Below are 21,641 nucleotides of genomic sequence, written 5' to 3' on the forward strand. Positions count from 1 at the left end.
TTTATATTCTTTAACCCTCATGCTCATTTCTATCTTTTCAAATCATCTGTCTGGCTTCTGATCTTTAGTTCTGCTCCTTCTAGCATCAATATGTGTGTTTATCTTCATGTTTGGCATCAATATCGTCTCCACAGAGGCTTAAGGATTTGTGTAAGCATTTGGAGGTTTTGCAGGTCTTAGCCTGAGATCCTTCAAGGGCACTGCCCATAAGTACACCGGTGGTCCATGAGAAGCCCATTTGCTGCCATCGTCTTTGCCTGAGGAAAGACTTCTCTTCACTTGTTGCCAATGATATTTTGATCTTTGATAGATTCTGCCAAGTATGTAAAGCCCTGATAATCATGGATTGTAACACGAAAGTAAAGCTGAGCTTGGCTTATATGTCAAAGACATGCCTGTTAAAGAATGCTAAAGAATGTCAAAGAATGCCAAAATAATACCCTACCATAGTAAATCACCTGCCCTTCGGTGTCTGATAACCCTGAGGATGCTTCGCTATGCAGCATCTCTGTCTTCACATTTGCTCTTTTATGTTACTTGTTTCTAATGTGGTGTTCTGTTTCCCTACTGTTAAGGAATGCTTTTTCTGGTTTCCGCCTTGACTGGAGGCAAGTTGCAACCTCTTCGTCTCTCCCCTCCCTGCAGACTGGGCTGCCTGTAAGACCCCATGCCTATGTGAGGTCCTGCAGATTTTGCCCAAACGGAGTTTTACTCACTTGGCTTCACTGTACTTCACTCACCCACATCAAACAGTGCTAGAATTGTTGCTTAGTTGAATTGAAATCCGGCTGCCTACAAAGGAAGAGGATATGCAGAATCAGGTCTTAAGTACTTCCAAGACACTTTGAAGGAGGGAGAAAGATTATATTAAACAATCTGTTTAATAGAAGGAATATATTAAACAATCTGTGTGTGTGACACCAACAAGGAGCAGACCACTGAAAATCTGGTTGGATTTCAGTGGGGAATGCAGACTAAAAATCAATGACATGGCATGTCTGGAAGGTGGATCCAGAAATAGCAAGTGTGGTAACTGCTGAGAGGTATCACGTTCCTGAGAGTGGGTTGCACACAGTCAGAGCACTCCAGGCATGGCCAGCCACCCCTCTGGGGACAAGGGGACAAGGTCCTGCCGTTTCCCAGCACAGTCAGCCACCGTGCCCACACTGCACAGGGATCGCCAGGGATGTGTTTGCCTGGGAGAGGCTGGGAAAGTGATGAGTGAGGTGAAAGGCTGCTTATGCCAGATTATTTTATTTTCTTACATGGCCATGCCTGTTTTGATAGGAAGGCAACCAGACTGGGAACTGGAGGTGGTTGGGATCTCAACACCACCCATCGGCCAAACCTTCACAGAGCACAGGGTAAGCAAAGTGAAGGGCATGGAAAAACATCTGCCTGGGAAAAACATCTGCCCGGGGTATCTCCCTGGGCTTTTCTTGCCCTCTCTGGGCCCAGGGTCCTCTGAGGATAGGTTTTGCTCAAACAAAAGAGACCATTAATGGTGCTCGTGACCATTCGATTAAGGCTATAAAATGCTGTTCGCTACCTTCTGGCTTAAATCACCAGTGGTAGTTTGCAAGTGAGACTGACATATTTTGCTTTCCTGGTTATTGCTCCTTTCCCGTGTCCAATAACTGATGTAATGTATGCACACGATCAGTGGTGGAAACGTGCTGGCATCGGCAAGTGGATCGGGCTGAGGCTCCTAAGCTCTGCAAAACCACCATTTTCCCCAGCTGAGAAATACCATAGACTAGTCGTAGCAAGACTTCTTGTTTTGGTTTCTGGAGCGCACATTCTTGGTGCTGTCAATTCCTGCACTACTTATTTTGAAGGCATAGCTTCTGGATCCCCGTAACTAGCTACAAATCGCAGTCCTCTCCGACTTGCCGCCCCTCGCCCCTAAAAGTTTCTAGTCTTCTTGTTGAGGGCGAAAAGTCTAAAAAAATGAATCCCGAGGCAAAAATCTGAGTGGGGATTCAAAATGAGCTGGCATTTTTGGGCTAGCCCCCCTTCCCGTGATTTTTGACCCCTCCATTTTGCTTTTTTCCGACGCTTGAAGCTGCCCCGGCGGCGGAGCGGGGCGGGTGGCGCGGAGCAGCGCTGCGAACCGCGGCGGCACAGCGCGGAAAGCACGCGGCCACATTTCCCTGGCGAAGGGGCAGCCTTTCCACGTCCCCGCTTTTATACGGGGCCAGCCCTCTCTCCGTCGGTCCGCGGCGCTGCTCATGTTTTCCACTGGGGGGGAGGACGGGAGAGGGAGACCGGGGCGGAGGAGGAGGAGGAGGAGAAGGAGGAGGAGGAGGAGGAGGAGGAGGAGGAGAAGGAGGAGGGGGGAAAGTTGCTTGAATTTGCGAGGGGCGAGAGCCGGCGGCGGCGGCGCGCTGCTTCTTTCCACTGGCTGGGGGAGCTGCCAATCTGTGTTGTAATCCTGCAGGAATTTCTGCGGGGTTTAACTGGGAGCCGCGGCGCCGCCGCCGCGCACTCGGAGCGGAGGGAGGGCGGCGGAGCCGGCAGCGCGCAGCCTGCAGCCCGGGCGCCCCAGCGCCGCGCAGCACCGGGCCCGCCGGGCAGCGGCGGAGCGGAGTGCGGAGCCCAGCGGAAGGAGCGCGGCGGGCCGGATCCGGGGCCCCGCCGGCTCTGCCCCGCGCCCCTCGGGCGCCGCCGAGCCCCGCCGGCCCCCGGTTTCTCCTTTGTGCCCGGCCCCCGGCGGCCGCCGCCGCGCCGGCTCCGCGGGAATAATGCGGGGCGTGTGGCTGGCGCTCACCGTCAGCTTCGTGGCCTGCGCCTCCGGGCAGCCGGTGAGTGCCGGGGCGGACGGGAGGGGGCGGCGGCAGCCCCGCGGGACGGGACGGGTCGAGGGCTCGGTTCCGTCAGCCGAGCGCGGGGCGCGCAGCCCGAGCACTGCCCCGTGGCATCGCCGCCCGCCGGGCACTGGGCTGGCTAGGGGGGGCATCTGTTGATAGTTGAGCGCTCTGCAAACGGCAGGAGCCATTCCGTCCGTACCGCCAAGAAAGAAAAGAGAGGACCCCCTCCGCCAAGAAAAAAACCAAAATAAACCCCGCGAAGCCGAGCGGACCACCCTGCCAGAGCGGAGCGCCCTGCCGCCCTCCAGCGAGCCTCATCCGAAGTTTGCCGCGACGACCCAGCCGCCGGCCGGCCCCGGAGCTCCCCCGGTGCCTCTTTCTCTGCCTCCCCGGAGGAGGGGCGGCTGTCCGGCGGCCGTGGGGCGCCCGAGGGGCGGCGGCGCGGGGCTGGGTGCGGGAGCGGGGGTTTGTACCCATCCCGGAGCAGCCGCCGGGAGTCCCCGCGTCCGAGCGGCCACCGAGAGCATCGCCGCCTTCTCCGGCTCCTCGGGCGGTGAGGCGGGAGCGTCTCCTTGCGAAATCCGCCCTTCCCGGCCCGTTGCTAAAAGGAAAAAAAAAGGCAGCAACCCTTGGCTGCGTGGTTCAGGAGCTCCCAAACCCCTCGGACATGCCGCGCTGCCGCGCCTCTGTGTGCGCGGGTGCGCAGCGCTGCGCTCCTCCCGGCCAGCCCCGCTGCCAGCTCCGCGGAGCCCGGGGAGCTGGGGACCGGCCGGCCCTTCCCCACGGGCTCGCCGCGAGGTGCTCGGGATAATGCCGCTGTTTACACTTTTTCCGCGCCACCAGGGTCTTCACTAACCGGGCCCTGTGCTTAATGCAATTAGCTCTGTTGCCGGGATTTGTACCTCTGGGAAAGCCTCTCTCCGGCGAGCGCTCCCACCCTTCCGCGGCAGGAGCGGGCGAGGGCCGGCCAGAGGGGTTTGGTCTTTTCCATCTGTGGATCTGAGATGGTCTTGAGGGAAGGGGTATGCAGATGACACTGAGGCAGTGTTCGGGCAAATGTTGGGAAATGATAAATTGAGGTTTCAATATGAAATTAAAAAAAGACCATTTAATCCAATTAAAATGAGCCGCTTCAGTGAACTAAATAATGTCACTAGCTTGGGTTAACTTTTGAAGTTCTCTAGCTATTGTATAAATTAGCCAAGTCACAGCCTTCATGAAATCTGGCTCATCATTAGAGATTTCTAAGGATACAATTACAAAACACTTTTCTTGCAGACTGATTGAAAAAGGGGGTGGGTAGAACACCGACTCTTGTTTCCGCTAAGTGTAACTGTGCTTCAGAAACACCCTTGGCTAATGAGGTACAATATACTTTAATTTTATAGAAATGCTGTTAGTACAAAGTTGGTGGAGTAGCTATTAAACTGCCACGGTAATTAGTTAAGTATTAAGTTTGATGGGTTTTTGCCTTAGGATGAACACACTGTGGCAGTGTGAGGTGGGTTGTTGGGGCATACTGGGGCAGTGGGGAGAACAAGGTGGGGGGAGCCTGCCTGGCTCTGCTGCAGCGCCCTTGCTGCTGCCAGAAAGTTGTGGAGGGACTGGAAAAGTAAAAGGAGGTTGGTCTTTTTCCTTTTCTTTCACCTCCCTTCTTTTTCCTTTAACTGTGCTTGGCAGCAGCTTCGTGGTCTCTTAAGATAGGATTTTGTAGACTGGTCTCTGGGAAAAGACAGATGCCAAATCTGTCTTCTCTGCAGAAGTCTGTCCTGGTCATAAGAGGAATGAATTCTATATGGATGCTTAAAAAACCCTTACAACCTCTCTAGAGCACGCACAAATTGATTTAGCTCCAAATTTCTTCTTTGTTAGATTCTACTATTTATTGCTATTATCTAGGCAAAACTTTAAGGTAAAAATCTCGTTTCTGAAGAAGTAAATTATCCATGAGTCTTTTGAGCAGAGGAGGGGGAAGCTGCAGCAGATTTTTTTTCTTAAAGCAGTAAGTTGCCTGTGTTTGGTCCCCATAGCCAACAGACATTTTTATTGTGGTGGACTGTGTAGATGTTGGCACTTTTTAAAGAACGTCCTGGAAGTGAGACTTGCTGCTGAACCCCGGGAGTGGTTTGTCGGTGCTGGGTGTGTGCTCTGTGTGCCCTGATGAGGGCTGTCACACCTCCGCTGTGCCCTGCTGTGCCATGCCAGCTCTCCCGGGGCAGCAGCTGCTTCAGGATGGGGCTGTGATGGAGAGCGTGAGAGAGAGCCCAGCCTGTTAGTGCCAACCTGCACATGCTGGCAAGCTTTACCCACAGCAGAGCTGGTGGATTGCAGCTGCAGCTTGTGGAGTGGTTTGCTGCCTTGAGTGCAGGGTGCAGTGAGACATCACATTAGAGTGGGGTCTGGTAATGTGTGTGGGTCTGGAAGGACATGGGGGATTCACCCAGGCTTGGCTGTATGGCAAAGAAATGCTTTCTAGCTACCTTGAAAGTTTCGTGGTTTGCTTATAAGAGAGGGAAAGACAGTGACATGAAACTGCTGGAAAGCAAAGGAAAACTATGAGTGAGAGGCCTGATGTGCCTTTTGAAAGGTTGAGCCCAGTCCTGATGATGTTGGGAGTCAGCTTTTGCTGATTTTAATAGCACCAGAGAGCAGTGCCGGGTATCCAGCTGTAGTTGTCAGCTCCCATTCGGAAGAGGCTGATAAACCTTTCCATTTCATTCTAGTTTGCAGCCGTGGGATGAGTGGTTTTCCAGGGCTTGTGTGACAATCTGATCCTCTCTGCATGCCCAAGTGCACATTGAGAAACTTTGCTGGCTAGCAGGTTGTGCTGCAAGCTGCAGTGTTATGGTGCTGCTCTCCTCACAGAAGGTTAATTGCATCTCTCCTCAGGAGGCTTCTGGAGACTGCTTCACATCAGCAATGCATTTGTGTGGGGCTGGGTTTGGGACTTCCAGTGAAACAGACCATTGGGGCATCTCCTGACTTGTCTTGCTGTTTCTTTTGTAAGCATCTGACGGCGGAGTCATTGGCATAAATGTAATCATTGAAAGATGATCCAAGGGTAATATTTGGAATATTTTTCAGGAGTATTTAATATTTGAGAAGCATGACGCAGTAATTTTCCTACATTTGTTTCTAATGGTTACGTTGGTTTGGGAACTTGGAAAATTGACAGTCTATTGGAGAGGAGGAATGTTGTTTTTTTGAAAAGACAGACTTCAGAGATAGTAATTAGAGGAGAAGGAGGGCTGGAGAGATAGCTGGTATTTTAGATTTATATGCTGTGTGTGTCTCTCCTATGTGTGTTAAATTTCCTTTGTCAAATAAGTTCCAAAGAAATGAGGAAGCCTTTTCAGTCTTGATTTATTTCTTTCCACCTCCAATTCACATGTACTTCTTTTCACTGTAGAATTAATAAATATTCGTCCATTGCTTTTTGTGGTTTTGCAACACTGGAATCTGCCATGGCTGCTTCCCTTGCTCTGACTGAACGTTAATGTTCTGCCGTCCAACAGCTGCCTGCACTGCCATGCACTGGAAATTTCTGGGGAGCTCTGGGGTTTCCCACTAGTCTCAGGTATTACAGGTCCCCTTAGATGGATGTCCTCAGGAGCTACTTTTTGGAAATGGGTTTCCCTCTCAGGTTAGCTTATCTTTTAAAGAACAGATGAATCTTGACCCAAGATCAAACACTGAAGTTCCTCTTTTTAATATCTTAGCCCTCAGGTCTGCACTGGAACTGACTTAGTTTTCAGGCCTTGAATGCAGAGATGTTTTCTCTGCATTTTTTCATAGATCCTTATTGAGGAAGTAGATGAGAGCATCTTCTTCAGGAACAAGTCAGGACAAATGTCTTAGGGTTTGACGTTGGGTGCTGTTGTTGTGGTTCTTGGGCAGATAACACCTCTGTGGTAGGTTTGAGACAGTTACTGCAGCCAATGGAACAAAGATGATGGACTTCGGAGAGTGCACAGTAAGTCTGGCATTTTCTTGGACATTTGGTCGGTCTAAGTCATTGTAATCCTAAGTTAAGTGTAATGTCAGGATGATAAGATAAAGGCCTAATTTCTTGACTAGTAGAGGTGCAAGTTATGAAAAGTCACATGTCAAACACACAGCCTTGATCTAATGCCTCCAGAGGGGATGGTGGAGAGCTACCTGCCATCCGTGGTGGGGAACGTGGCATTTTGGCAGGGCATCCTGAGCTTGGAAAAGAGCCTGCAGAGGAGCCAGTTGTTAGCAGAGCTTTCCTTTTGCACTGCTCTTTATGGCAAGTTAGCTTTATAAAATGTCAAGCAGAGGCATATGTGTGGCATTTATTAATTACATTTTCTCACCAAATTGACTTCTGCAATTGAGCAGTTTAAACATTTTGCTTATGGCAAAGAATTGCAGGCTTTAGTAAGGCTCAATGGCTGAACAAAGAGCTCTTGTCTAGTTATGGAGAAGTGCTGTTTTGTCTTCTGAATAGATTTGACTGACTGATTTTTAACATAAATGTTGTGTTTGAAATTGGCAAGTTTATTTGAGGCCTCATATAAGACCCTACTTGAATCTGAGTCATAAAGATGCCCTCTGTGGTGCCACATTTGAGAGAGGATGCACAAGTCATGAGCGAGTGATTTGGTCCACATTCAAGTCGCTTTGAACTCTATATTTCAGGAAGCATGAGAGAATTACAGGAGGCTGTTCTATGAGCTTGTTGTTTGGTTATCTTCAGTTCATGCTTGCAAGATGGTAATAAATTGCTGTCTGTAATCTTTTCAGGACTAGTAATTTATTTGTAGGTTACATGACACTATTCAGTGATTTGGGAACATGATTTCTTCTGCTCGCATTGAAGTATAATTTTCAATCTCTTGAGTAAAGACTGCATTAGTGTTTGACCCCGTAATAATGACAGTTCTCTGTATGTATGTTGTTTTCTTGATTAGCTCAGCCCTGGGGGATGCTTTCAAAAGCATACTAGACATTTAGGCAGAAATACAGAATACATGTAATCCTCAAAAGTACTGGAATACTGATTGCAGTAGGAGAAAACATAGCATTTAACAACCATTTGCAACAAGCGCATTTGCGCTGAGCAAATTATTTTTGTTGATGTCTCAAGCAGGGGTTTCATTTAAAGTGAAATAATGACTAATAGGATGCTGATGAATCTGCAGAAATTGGCCTTGTCTGTAGATAGGCTATTAGAGTCTAGTGTCATGTAAGCTGTGCTTAACTAAAGCCTCAGCTGGACACTCCATCTGAAATCACTATTTTTAGTTTATATATAAACAAGTTCTTCAGAAATCTCCCTTCTAAGCTAAATTGTTTTGTTCCCAAGGTGAATTGATTTGGGAAAGTTCAAACAAAAATCTGTTTGGCTGTGTTTGAGTTGTGAGCATGAAGATAAATACATTGTACCTTTATTAGTAGGAAGGAGACAGAGGGACTTGCAGAAGGTCAAACAGCCTGTGGTGTACACAGGAACAGAATCAAAATGTTCAGAAGCCAGCACTGCGATAAACAGCCAGAATATATTGTCTGTATTTAAATACTATGTTGTCAGACATGTTTTGTTCCTGTTTGATTAACCATAATAAAGCATAATTTTCTCTAGAGGTGCTTCCACACTAATGGAAGTCACTTGTCACTTTTCAGATCAGTGTGAAGTGACCCATCTCTGTTATTTGAAGTGTATTTCAGAAGTGTGACTGTCTGGTGTGTATGGAGAGGACTGACTATCACAAAGCTGTAGGAAGGAGTGCTGCTAAAGTAATATAGCGTGGGAGATGAAGTACTTCCCAGGGAGCAGCTGGGTGGATGACTGGTGTAGCCTCAAGACTAAGGATGTTTCAAGAGAGAACAAAAAATATATCATACTTGCTGCCATGTGAATAAATAACCTAACCAGGTCTTTGCTCTCCCACCTTCCCCAGGATCCTTTCTGGTACGTCTGCTTGTGTCCTTCCATTAATTATACAAGCAGAAGCAAGCTTTCCTCTTTCTCTGGGCTGAGCTGCATTAATTCCAGCTGTGTTGGTTCTTCAGTACCTGCAGGAATAGCTGGCTGGACACAGTACCTGGAGGGCACAGCCAAACGCCACGCACTTGATATCTTTTGGTTTTAAGAGCTGAGTCCAGTTTGCTTTTTGGACTGGGGTCTGCAGGGGAAGGCTAGTAATGCATTTGAATATGTGATGTATGTCACAGGCTGTAGAGGTGAGAGATGTCCAGGAGACAGATTCGTCCTTTGGTGGGCTATTTATCCATGCTCACTCTGGATGTGGAGGTTCCAGAATCAATGTGTCACTTAAACTGATTACCAGGTGAAAGCATCCACAAAGCCCTTCCATTCAAATCCTTGTCAAATGCACTTCCATGTTCAAATATGCAGTCACTGAGGTGTGATATTAGTGGTGTTCTTATTATTTAAAATGAAAACCTGCAAGGGAAGCCAAGTGGAAACATGGAGGTAGTTCAAAGTAGTGGAAACACACCATCTTTAGGACAGCTAGAAATTGAGCTTCTGTTAAATAGAAATTTGTGACATTGCATAAATAAAAACAGATATGGCTTAGTCCTATAAATAATAATAATGTATAATTCCTACAGCAAGGATGTGCATAAGATAATGCTGCTGAGAAACGAGATTCTGAGAATTTTTGTGGAAGGCAGACTGCAAAACCTTCAGTTTTTGGCTGTGGGATTGACTCTTCTCCCATTTGGGAGCTCAGAGGCACTTGGTACTTGCCACTGGTGGCAGTGCAAGCACGAAGGAAAGTTTTTGTCCAGCAAGGAGAAGGAGCATCCATGAGCAGGATGTGTGAAATTTGATTGCGTTACTTATGGTCTTGTGTAAATGTCATTGTGAGAAGCTGTAAATTTCTCAAGAACTGCTGAGGCAGTGTCCGAAGTTAGAAGATTAATGCTTTAGAATAATTGGTGGCTAAAGCATCTGTAGCATTGCAACTCACAAATCTCCTTCTCCATGGTAGAACAAGGAAGATGGCTAGTCCCAGAGATAGATAGACAAGTTCTTAAAGTGCCCTGTATATATTCTAAATTCTTGTCTTTGGTGAAGCTGTTTATGATTTTGCAGACATGTGCTCTTTGATTATTTCTCATCCATGAAGGCTGATCTTTTGGAATGTGACATCTAAAATGTCATGAAACGAAACTTCTTGGGGTACCTTTGAAATTATGTATTTGCAGACCCTGTCTTCCACAGAGCCTTCAGCACTGGCCTCTTTCCAGCTGTTGCAGTTCTAGCTTGGAACATCTTTGAAACTTTGTGTGTGTGTGTGTGTGTGTTTTCTGTATAGAACTATTCTACACAGAGCTCTATTTTACATTTTAATTTAAAATACTTATTTTAATTTTTTATACTGTTGTGTGAGTATCTTTCAACTGTCAGGAAAATAAATGCCCCACAGAACATGCTTCCCAGTTAAATAAACAACAAAATTGGTCTCAAAATTGTATTAATAATTTTCTTGGCCTGAATTAGTGTGGTAGGAGCAACCTCTCTGACCTTACTTACCAGGGAAAAAAGCCTTAATCAGAAGATACTTTTTTCAAATGATTTTTTTCTTGTTTCTTCACTTGTAATTTAATACAACAGTTTCATAAATTTCCTCCCATACATGTAGGATTTGATCCTCAATAACTCCTGTTGATCCTCAGTAGCTCCCGTAGATGCTTTTGGTTTGATTCTCCAGCACAGCCTTTTCTCTGCCCTCAAAGCCCTGGTAAGGATGACAGGCATGGTCATGACTGCAAAATGTGAATGAGTTGGAAAAATTTTGGCCTAAGGAGAAAAACTGGGAATAGTGGTTAGCATAGGTCTGTACCTGACCTGACCAGGCTGGGAGGTCCCACCAGAGCTGTTGTGACCTGAGTGCACCCTTGCCTCAACAGAAATAATCTGTCCATGTTGCAATTGAATTTGCCTTTTTATTGCTTCTGACCAAAATACTTTGGTGGTCATGTCTGTCTGCTGCATGGAAATATGCCATATGTCTCCAGAAATTTCCAGAGAGTTTGGTGAGTGAGCAGGGGATGGGTGACGAAGCTCTCTGGCAAGCTTGGAGATGGTTTTTGCTCTTCTGGTAAGAGCTGAGGTCCTTCCTGGGAAATAGTATAGAGCACCTGTTGTGTGCATGAGGGCATTGGAAGAGGGAACAAGTCTGATAACTGACTTACTATGTAAGAGATACATCATTTAGCAGCCTTCAATAATGAAGACTCATGATTTGTGTTTGGATAATGTTTTGATAGCTCAGTGTTGCTTGATGGTCTGAATGTGCAGGGTTTGAGGGTGAGGCAAGTAGGTTCCATGGCCACATGTTAAAAACAGCCGTACCTCCTGGAAGTGTGCAGGTGCTGGAGGAGACAGGACCTTGAAGTTGAGTTGACTCGTTGCCTCCAGTCATGCTGCCTATTGCAAGTGATTTTCTCCCTGGTGCTGTTCAGCCCAACCAGCCATGCCCTGGTGAAGAGCAGGGCTGTGTCTGAAAGGGGATCTCTTTGCCTTTGGTGGGGCTCAGGCTCAGTAATAAATAGCCTTTCTGCTGCGGTGGAGAGGCAGAGGTGTGCCTGTGCCACCATGCTGGGGCTCACTGATGGAGGGAGCTTCTGAGCTCCTGGGAACACGGGAGCATTGGATCCCAAATGGTTAGAGACAGTAATCTTAACAGCGTTGCTGTGATGAAAATGCCACTTCTTGTCTGTTTTGCAACTATAAGGCATTAGAAAAGGGAAACTGTCTTCTTTTGTTTCTATTCTTACAGTAATTCACAACCTGAAAAGCCTATTCTCCCCTTGACTGGTTTGGGTTTTGTGCTTACACTAATGTTGCTTTACCATATCTCTCCTATTTAACCAAAAGCTGGTGACTTGGCATCTTGATGTAGATCTCTTCTGGTGGGCACCTGAATTAGTCTTCTGCCTGGTATGACACATAAACTGTCATATACTGAAAGCCAAAGTAATTTAACAATGATGAAGATTTTCTTACTTTTTTTTTTTTTTGAGAACTACGAATATTGTCTGTGGGTTAAAGAAGTTTTCTGGGCTTGTGAATATTTTGTAATGCTACTGACTTCATGTGCCAATATTTATTTTTTGTGGGTTTTTTGTTGGACCTTCTCTATCTGCACTGAGAGAATTAGGAGGCTTTGGGTTAAGACAGAAGAAACCCCCAAACCTTGCTTTGGGGAAAAAAATTTGGTGGTTCTATAATTTACTGGTAGGAGTCTCTGTGATGCTTCTTTGCCATTTCTTGTTGTTTTACGTAACATCTGAGTTTTACATGGGTAAATGTATTTGACTTGAGGAAGATAGAGGAGAAAATTTCCAGCAGACACTGTCAGTTAAAAAAAAGGGAGGTAGGATCTCTTGCCATGAAGGTTGTTGCTGTGCAGGCAGAGATGGCACAGTTCCCACGTTGTAGAGTAGTTCACATGGCATTTCTGTATTTGTGATCAGAGATGTAGGGGTCCTAAGGGAGGATTAGCAAGAGTATTTTGGGAGATTTCTCTGTGGCTTCCTAGAGATGCACAGAAAAAGCTAATCTCTCTCTCTCTCCCTCTCTCTCTCGTTATTCAATTCAGCTAATCTAATTGGAAAACCTCCTTAGAGCAATCTCTGACAGCTAGCTGTAGCAGCTGTACAATTAGTAGTGTCACCTAACAGGAAAGCAAAACAAGGAGCAGTAGGAAAGAGGAGTAGGATGTTTTGGTGTATCTTAACAACGCTCCCAAGGACCAAGCTTGCTAGAGTGAATTCAGTTGTGAATTTTAAGAGCTTCAAAAAGCCCACGAAGAGTCTGAATTTTTAAAGACCTAAAATTTTGATTGCCTCAATGAAGTAGTTTTGAGGTTTGGACATTGTTGTAGGTTATTTATAGATTCATTTATTAATGAAAGTTTACATGAACATGACTGGATATGGAACTGGGGGACTCTATTGCCCATTCCTCAGGGTGTGAGCAGTAAAGCTGAGCAGGGAAAAGGTGCAAAATTACCTGCCCTATATATCTGGGGACATTTCTTTGGCCTTTGCCCTCCCAGCTTGGCTACTGGACTGTGTTTTATTTGGGGATAGCCCTGAAGGCCATCAAGAGCAGGAGCTGGCTTGGGGGAGAGCACCAGCCCCATCAGGAGGTGAAGGAGTCATTGGCAGTGATGTTCCCTGGTTTCACAGTCCAGGGCTGTACATAGGCACAGGAGGGCAGAGGCAGGTTTGCATTTGAATCAGCAACTTTGCACTTCACAGCTTCACATCATTAATTACTGTGATGCTAATACCAATTAACCATATCTGAATATTCAGGGAGCATTTGGATAAGAGCATGCATTGGGCAAGTCATGATTCATGATGTGTGCAGAGTTACGTGGTTGTCATATTTGAAATGTGTGACCTGTGGTTAGAAAGGATAGGTTTTGGAAGTGCTATATAACCGAGTGGCATATGTCAGGGACTGGAAAATCTAGGCTATTTATAATTATCCACAGGTGGAGAGGGAAGCAGCAATGCATAATACCAGTAATAATTATCAGCAGTATAGAAGTTCATCTCTTAAGCCGTTGGGTCTAATGCACTAAAAAGTATTTGATCTGAAGTCTGGCACAGCCTTCAAATGGAGCTGTTCAAAGGCATCCTGACCTAATTTTGCTGCGGAAGTGTGTGAGCCTTTCTCATTCCCCTAATTTCTTGCAGAAGGTTTCAATGATAAAGACTTCATCCTCTACACGTGCATACATTTTACTGTGGCGATTTTGAATGAAAGCAGCCCTTGCAGGCCAGGTGGTAAATATAGCACGCAGCTTAACAGAAAAGATGTTCAGTTTATCAGAGACATGTCCTCCTGTGTTTTGCAGTTGACAGTTAGCTTTCCTTAAGACATTTTTTTTATATTCTGTATCTTTTTGTGATTAATTACAAAGTCTGAAGTTCAGTGCTGGCTCTGTGAGTAAAGGGTTTGTATTACGCTGAACTTCTGTTTTAGTGAAAACCTCTAAAATGTAAAGTAGCTTATAAATAAGTTTGCTTTCTTTTCCAGGAAAATAAATCATTAAATTATAAGGCATTGTCCATTGTAGCTATGTGAATTTATCAGTTAAAGTTTATAGCATAAGTGCTTTGACTTTCCTCTGGATAAATCAAAGCAGACATAATTACATGTCTTAATGGACTTTTGTCTTCAAAAGAAAATGGGGAAAAACCAAGTTTATTTTCCAGCAGTGGCCCAATAGGGTGTACTGCAGGGATGGGTAGTGCTCTGTGTTATTGTCTGTGTTGGTGTAGACTGTTTTTATCAGAAGATGAAATCAACAAAGCAACATAAACTGAGGGCTTTTAAATTCTGTCTGACGTGTCACTCGTACAATTTCTCATGCCATTATCACCACAGTGGTGGTGTAAGACTGTCAGTTTCCTACCAGAAATGTTGGTTTTTGTTCAATGTGGTGTTTTTTAACTTCTGCTAGTGATATTTCTGAGCAATACTGCACAGTACATGGTAACTATAGTGCACTTAATTGTAATTTGTACCTTAAGTTACTTATTTGCTCTTTTTCTTTGCAATCTCTTGTGCTTCCAACCTCATTAGACTGATTTTTTTCTTTTCCTCCTGCTGCTTTTGTGCTATCAGGCACAAAAGGTAACTGTTAGCATTGGCACTGCTGTTCAGTCTCATGTTGCAAGCACAAGATCCAAGAGCAGAAGAAAAGGTAGATGAAAAACTGGGCCAGCTCTGGGCCTTTGCCCACTCTCAGGAATCCTTCTGCTCACTCAGCTCGCAGCAGTGAAAAAGGGAGTGGGGAGGAGTTGGTTGTGAGTGACCAAAGTATTGGCAGAGCTGTTGGCAGGAAGGGGATGCTGGACTGCAGACATGTCTTGGCCAGACCTTAATTAAAGGAAAAATGTGGAGGTGACTGGTTTGGGCTGGAAAAGCATTGCTGTATCAGGGATACTAATTCCATCTTTGACTCATCAGCTGTGCCTGTTTGACAGCACTGGAGCACACGAACCAAGTGTTTCAGCAGACATGGATGATTTGAGCACTGCATCCATCCCTCATCCCCTTTGCTTTTTGGAAAGTGACTGTGTGGAGCCAGACGTTGCTGCTTGGCATTTCTCTCTGTTCTTTGGATTTTTTGGGAAGACTTCTGTGTTCTCCTTTCTGACTGCGGAAGGATGGGAGTGATGGGTGCAAATTACCCCTCCTCTGATTTACAGCCTCACTTCAAAACTTATTTTGTGCAGATCTCCATTTGTCTGTTTAAGCGATCAGTAACTGTGCTCCTCCAAGCGGAGGGGGAGCCGTCTGAAGTTGGGACTAGTTGAAGTGTCAGATTACCGAGGGCACTGTAATCAAGGTGACAGCTGCTTTCCTTATGCTGTACTGAAACAAAATATCCCAAACCATTCAACAGAGCCTCACCAAATACATTAACCTCGGTGCTTCTGCTCTTTCCACAAATTGGTGGATTACTTAGCACTCTTGGCTAATGAAATACTGGAGTGCTAATCTCTCTCCGTGGATACCAGAGGGGAAAATGTTGAGTGTTGCTGCCCCAGGAGTGCAGACGTGTGAGTTAATGACCACACTGGGGGCCTGCAGTGCAGGGAGGGGAGCAGTTTCTCCCCCTGGAGATGCTGAGCCTGGCACGGGGAGGGCTGGGATTATCTGTGGCTCAGCAGCTGCTCTATGGATGCGTGCTGCTCCATACCCTGCGCGGTGAGTAACCTGTTAACCCAACCCTGTCTCCCTCCCACCTCTTCAAGGTATTTGCACTTGCCCTTAAGTAACCATTTCTTTCTTTGGCTGCTTAAGCTGACACACTTTGACATACTCAGGGGTGAAAAATGGGTGGTGCTTCTTGAAATAGCCTTGATGTGCTGCACAGGAGAAGCCTTGTTTGAGGAGCAGGATATGCGACTCCTCTCTGAGCTCTATTTTTACCTCCCTTTTAATAATACCATTTTATTTTATTTTAAACAAAATCTCATGTGGGTGTCAGCCACAGAAACAAACCCCACAAAAATACCTTGCTGAGGTTTGGGTGGTTTATTTTCAGTAATGAAGGTTAAGCCTGTGTAGGGAAGCAGTTTATGTGGAAGAATGGGGTAAATAAGACTCTTAGAATATGCTGGTCCTGGGCTTTATTGTGGGACTTCAAGTAAAGTTTTGGGAATCATCATCTGGTACAAAGGCTTTTCTTAATATTCACCCCATCAGAAAGAGTTAGTGTTTGACCTGCCAGAGACTTACTGTGAGAGCAGTCAGAGGGCTGTAAGCTGTGGTTTCCTCTGAGGCAGAGGGACCTTTTCTGTGGCCTCTGAGGAAAGGTCTGCTGTGACAGACGGCTGGAGAAGAAGGGAGGTTGAACTGGGAAGCCTGAATCTGTAGAGACAGCAGGGATGAGAGACTTAAAAATTGCAGGGGGTAAAGCCAAGAAAAACCTTCTAATTGCTGAGCTGCACTGTACAGGAAGTGTAGCTTTAGCTGTTACATCCAACTGCCACATCCCCTTTCTGGTTAGGAAAGGCAGGGAGAAGGAGTGAAAGGACTCTGAGAAAATCATCTGACTCAAACTTGACTCACAAGTTTGATAAACTCAAACGTGACTCAGGTTTGATAAAGTGCACTGGGAGTTTCACTTTTAGTGGATGGCTGTAACAGCCTGAGGCAGATGGAGCTGCAGCAGGAGGGAAGCTGGGCAGCCTCCAGCTGCAGGGCTTGCAGGAGACTTCTTCCTTGCTCCCTCCATGCAGCCCTCCTAGTCCACTGCAGTGCCAGTAAGACTGGAAGGTTCACCTCCCCTGACCAAAGAGCCTCTCCAGCTTATGGAAAAGCACATCTGTGTCACTTCATTTGTGGTCAATGACATGAAATGTTTCCAGAGTCAAGAGTGTGCTCTGAGCAGTGCTGGTACTCCAGTCAGGGCAAAGAAACAGGATGTGAGTGAAGTTATTGGTAGAGCATGAACTTTGTGTTTTTTGGGTTGCAGCTGCTCGGCTGTTTCAAAGCACCTGGTTTATCCTTTTATCTTTTCTCAATCACACCTAACTTGAACAAAGCCTGTACTCTGAAGAGGCTCTTGAAAGACCTTCATTTTGAAGTGGAAAAACTGCTCAGTAGTGAGAAAGCATGACGATCTGACAAACAAGTTTGGTACTTCATAATTTTTGCTCTTGGAAGGTCTGGAGCTCAAGGTGCCCCAATAAAAAATCCCCTATCAGCAGAAGACTGGGTGATGAATCCAGGCTCTCCTGGGGGACTGTTTAACCTGAACCTTTGCAGTAGGGTGGCTGGAGTGTGCCAAGACCCTGCTTGTGCAGGAGAGATCCCACATGCCTCTGTTGTCCAAATTCTTGAAGTTTTTTTGCTTTAAAATGCAAGTAGCATCTGAAACTGTAAGGCTGACCTCCTGCATGAGGTGACATCTTCTTCCAGTGGAGAAGGAACAAACCAGGGAAATTAAAAGAGTTGTTTCAATAAGAATTTTTTAGGGCTGTTTTGGGGTTTTTTTCCCATAATTATTTTTAATCCTTTTCTGCTGGCAATGTAAGAGGCATCAGAAGAAGGCAGTGTGTTCATTAGGTGTGGTGCAGGACTTAAAACAACTGACCAAAATGAACAGGCTTCACTGGATGGTCACTGAGTACATGCTCTGGAAATAACTCCTCCATTTTCTCTTGGGGTTTGGAAAATGAAGGGAGACTTTCTTTTAGCTCTTCTACTTATTTAAAATAATATGCTGGCATGCCAAGCAGAGCAGGATTTATTTTTTTTCTAATGGTCAGAGAAGAAGCCTGTGATTTAGAAACTCTGGCAGTCTTTGAGTCTTAGTTTTCTTGCATTTGTATGCTTGTGTTTGTATGCTAGGGTGTTCACAAAAGCATAAGTAAGTGTATTTTTGGGAAAGTTGTGAAATGGATGACATTTTCCAAAAGGACAGTGTGTCATTTGGCAGTGTCATGGTCAAACAAGTAAATATGTATTTTGGTAATAAGCCTAATTTTGAGAATATCTATGGATCTGCCCTGTCACACCCTCCTTGCTGTGATTGCAGTTCCAGGCAGTCTTGGAAATACCACAGATCTCAAATCCAACTAGTTTTTTCCTCCATATTTTATTAATTTAAATTACTTTTTAATTCTGTGGTAATGGCCAGATTGATGCACAGAAAATAATTACACTGAGTTTCTAGTAAAATTAGCACAAGTTCAGGATGAAGTAGCCTGGAACTCCAGTGGTAGTCTCGGCACTTTCTGTGAGAAAAAGGTACCAACTTCTGTTTGCTTTTACCTCTCAGGTGAAACTGCTGCTAACAGAGATGGTTTGGGTGTTTGTATTTCCAGTGTGGAAAAATGTCAGACTCTGCTGAAAATTTTGTAGAGGGGATGGTGTAATGCTGTGTTACTGCTGCTGATCTCTTGTGTGTACAGAGGGCATCGAGAAAGTCAGATGGAGAGACACAAGGAAAGATAAGGAAAGAGCCACAGTGTGACTTTACATGCTGAAAATCGTTCTGTGACTGCGCACAACTGTTAATTAATGCCATTCCAGAAGATTATGCATGTTTTGGGAGTGGCTGCCACAATGGATGGGAGAGAGGTAGCTTTCCCTGAAAAGGAGGGAAAACCTTGAAGAAAATCCATGCGCTGTAACTTTTGATTCCTTTTACTTTTGTTTTGGTTGTTCGGGGTTTTTTTGTCTGCTTTTTTGGTTTTGGTGCTTTTTGGTTTTGGTGTTTTTTGGCTGGGTTTTTGTTTGTTTGTTTGGGTTTTTTTTGTTGTTGTTGTTTTGGTTTGGTTTGGTTCTTTTTGTGTTTTGTTTTTGGTTTTTTGGTGCTTTTTTTGTTTTTTTTTTTGTTTTTTTTTTTGCATGGAGGATGCGACTATAGTTATTTCCTCGCTCTGCCCTGTCCAAGAGCCAAGGGAAGCACTGATGGAGTGTGAACAAGTACCTGGCATTGTCACTCACAGCACAGATGCCAGAAGATGAAGGAGCTGACTTGTCTCACCAGTCCCTGAGCTGCTCACCTCCTCCAAACCCTTGCTTCATCAGGGAAGCATGATAGCATTGCAAGTGATGTTGTGAGAGATGAGGGAAGAGGTAACAGTGGATTTATTTGTGGGACTTCAGAAAGATGATCCACAGAAGTGGAGGTGCTCTTGTGAAAGCAGAGGACCACCTTCACTAGGAGTAATGGGACAGAGAGGCAAATTGGAGCTGACTGTTTGGGTGGAGAAAGCACAAATACCTCTTGTGGTATTTGACATCTGAACTGATACCAAAATGTATATGAACTGATATGGCTGTCATGGCAATACTTCAGCATAATGTAAGGAATTTCTAGCTCCTTCTGCAACAACAGCAAATCTGTATTTTACCTGTTTTATCTTTAAAAATACTCATTTTTCAGGGCTTTTAACATATGAATTAATCAAGTTAAAATCTATGCATCACAGTGCATATGGTTAAAACATTCTTATTTATATGGTGAAAATTAGCTAATATTTTAAATAAGCTATTAAAACATTTAGCTCTTACCTAATAAATATTTATTAGCTAGTAAATATCAGTCGTTCATGCCTGATGAATGAGGTTCTCCAGGAGGCAGCTTCAACTGGGAAGGCATCTCTCCTCCTGCCCTCCCTGCCCGGATCTACATGAGGCAATGTCTTTCCCACCTGCTGCTTTTTGCTTGCTGTTGGAATGTCCCTTTTCAGTGCTTGTCAACGGGTCTGGATGGAGATGTGGGTATCTGGCACTTCCCAGCACTCAGAAAGGGGTCAGTTCTCCAAGACAAATCCTTTAAGAGATGTGAATTCATTTGTTTCTCAGGGAGAGTTGAAATGGATCATCTGCTCAAGCAATGCTGTGGTTTCTCCTGGTGAATTATGGTGAATATTAGGCATATCAGAGAGCTGAATTTCTGAACACATTTTTCTTTTTCAAGTGTGTTTTAAAATATCAGTATATTCATCTCTGAAGCTTAAGCATTGACAGGTGTCTTTTTAGGGCCAGAGAGTCTTTGTGGAGAGGGAAGTACGAAAGCAGTACTAAAGTGAAGCATTAGCCTATTTGGGATTGCTGTTCAGCTTTAGTGTCAGAGGATGTCTGAGTGTACTACAGATGCCATTTTCCAGAAGATTGCGGACCATATGAATGCATATAGAGTTCAGGCTGGAGTGGACAGGATTTTCTACAGGACAGGAAAACAGTACTTGATCTGCGTGTGCTACGGCTGTTTGACAGCAAAGGCAAAAATCCATTTATATGTGAAAGGCAGGACAAAGCAGAGCCAAAAAGGTCTTGACCAGAGTTGTATTGGTTTGTTTCTTAAAAAACAGCAGAGTGGGGACAAACAAACTAAAAGATCAGCCCCCAAATTTGAACTGATTTTACCATGATCAGTGAAGGCCTAGCAATCTAGCCTCAAACAACAGCTTGGGATGTGCTGCTGGGTCTTTTGAAAAGAAATGATTGGTAAGTGGTATTTTGCTCATGCTTTAAGTGGCAGTTTGCTGTAGTATAGCCTTGAGGAATCAAAACAAGTTAGGGACTTCACTTTTTCAAATGTACAGTTTCTATTGCCCAGCAGTTGAGGGATTTGCACGCATCAGCATGATCTGCCTGGATTATGGAGACGGATTTAGTTATATACTTCTACCATATAAAAAAGTCAACGCTTCTTACTTTATTAATTTCCTTTTCAGTCCGTGTGTTCTGTGTGAGGTTTTGCTTCTTTTTTTTTAAGAGACCGCAGCACATGAAACTTCCAGGATTAAAAGTAACTTTCAAGGGTGTAATTACTAGGCAGTTCTCTGCTGCATTATACTTGATTTGTAAACTGTAGCTGTCACTGTGCAACTGAACTTACCCTTTGAATGAAGCCTTATGTACCACCAGAGTTAATATTTAAACCAAACCACCAGCTTAAAATTGGCTACCCATTACCCCAGTTACATTAAATTAGAAACTCTCGTAACAATGTGAGAAGGTTCTTGTTTTATAGCATAAGCTGCTTTCCCACCCTCAGGCAGCAAACTTGAAATAGTTTAAGTTTTTTGCTTGAAAAAAAATAGAGTCCAGTCCTCCAGCTGCACATGGCCATCTCAGCACCACAAAAATAGAAACTGGTGCTATCCCAAATGCATAATTCATCCGGTAGCTCTCAGGCATTCATGCAGTGCAGTAAGTGGCAGTGGCTCGTTCTTGGGCGTGCTGTGGGTGAGCAGCACTGGGGCCATGGTGCCTGTGGTTGTGTGCCTGTTCCCAGCTCAGGCTCTTCCATCTTGTGCCCCAAGGAGGATGTGGGCAGCCTGGCAGCCTCACCAGGGTATTCAGGAACTCCACTGCTTTTGGGGAAGTAAAGGCTTACAGCCACTTAAGCTAGGGGGAGATCTAACCTGATGATGTCTTGGTTGAATGCAAAGAAAAAAGTTGTAGAAAATGAATGAACCTCAACTTTTCTGGTATCCTCTGGATTAAAATATATTGATTCAGACTTTGTAAAACATGGTTATGTTCTGAATCTGTATAGGAAAAAGCAGTTTTGTAAGCTATATAACTGCTGTGTGATGTATTTTTTTTCTTCCTTCCCTTTTTCCTGCAAACCAATATTTGTCTCTTGCCCTCCATCACATCAGTGTTACTCTAATTACTACTGCCAAAACCAAAGAATTGGGATCAAGATGGTGCTCAGTGTTGAGTATTAGACAAGCGCAGCATAAAGTGGCTCATGTTAATAGCATCCTTTACCTTGTCTGCTTCTGAGCAAAATTTACTAGAGCATTTACTAATTTCCAATGGGATACTTACTATTG

At 44.9% G+C, this 21,641-nt stretch overlaps 1 protein-coding gene across 1 annotated transcript in view; it reads left to right on the top strand.

The window, feature by feature from the left end:
* Positions 1 to 2,412: 2,412 nt before the first annotated feature.
* Positions 2,413 to 21,641, top strand: part of SDC2 (syndecan 2) — a 60,243-nt gene continuing 41,014 nt past the window's right edge. Inside the window, exon 1 of the mRNA XM_085053263.1 lies at positions 2,413 to 2,804. Coding sequence (XP_084909389.1) covers positions 2,745 to 2,804 — 60 coding nt within the window. The 5' untranslated portion in view covers positions 2,413 to 2,744. The remainder of the gene's footprint in view (positions 2,805 to 21,641) is intronic.

The sequence above is a fragment of the Lichenostomus cassidix genome, chromosome 2, assembly GCF_008360975.1.
Source record: "Lichenostomus cassidix isolate B80296 chromosome 2, HeHo_3.0, whole genome shotgun sequence".
In the NCBI taxonomy this organism is placed as follows: Eukaryota; Metazoa; Chordata; class Aves; order Passeriformes; family Meliphagidae; genus Lichenostomus; species Lichenostomus cassidix.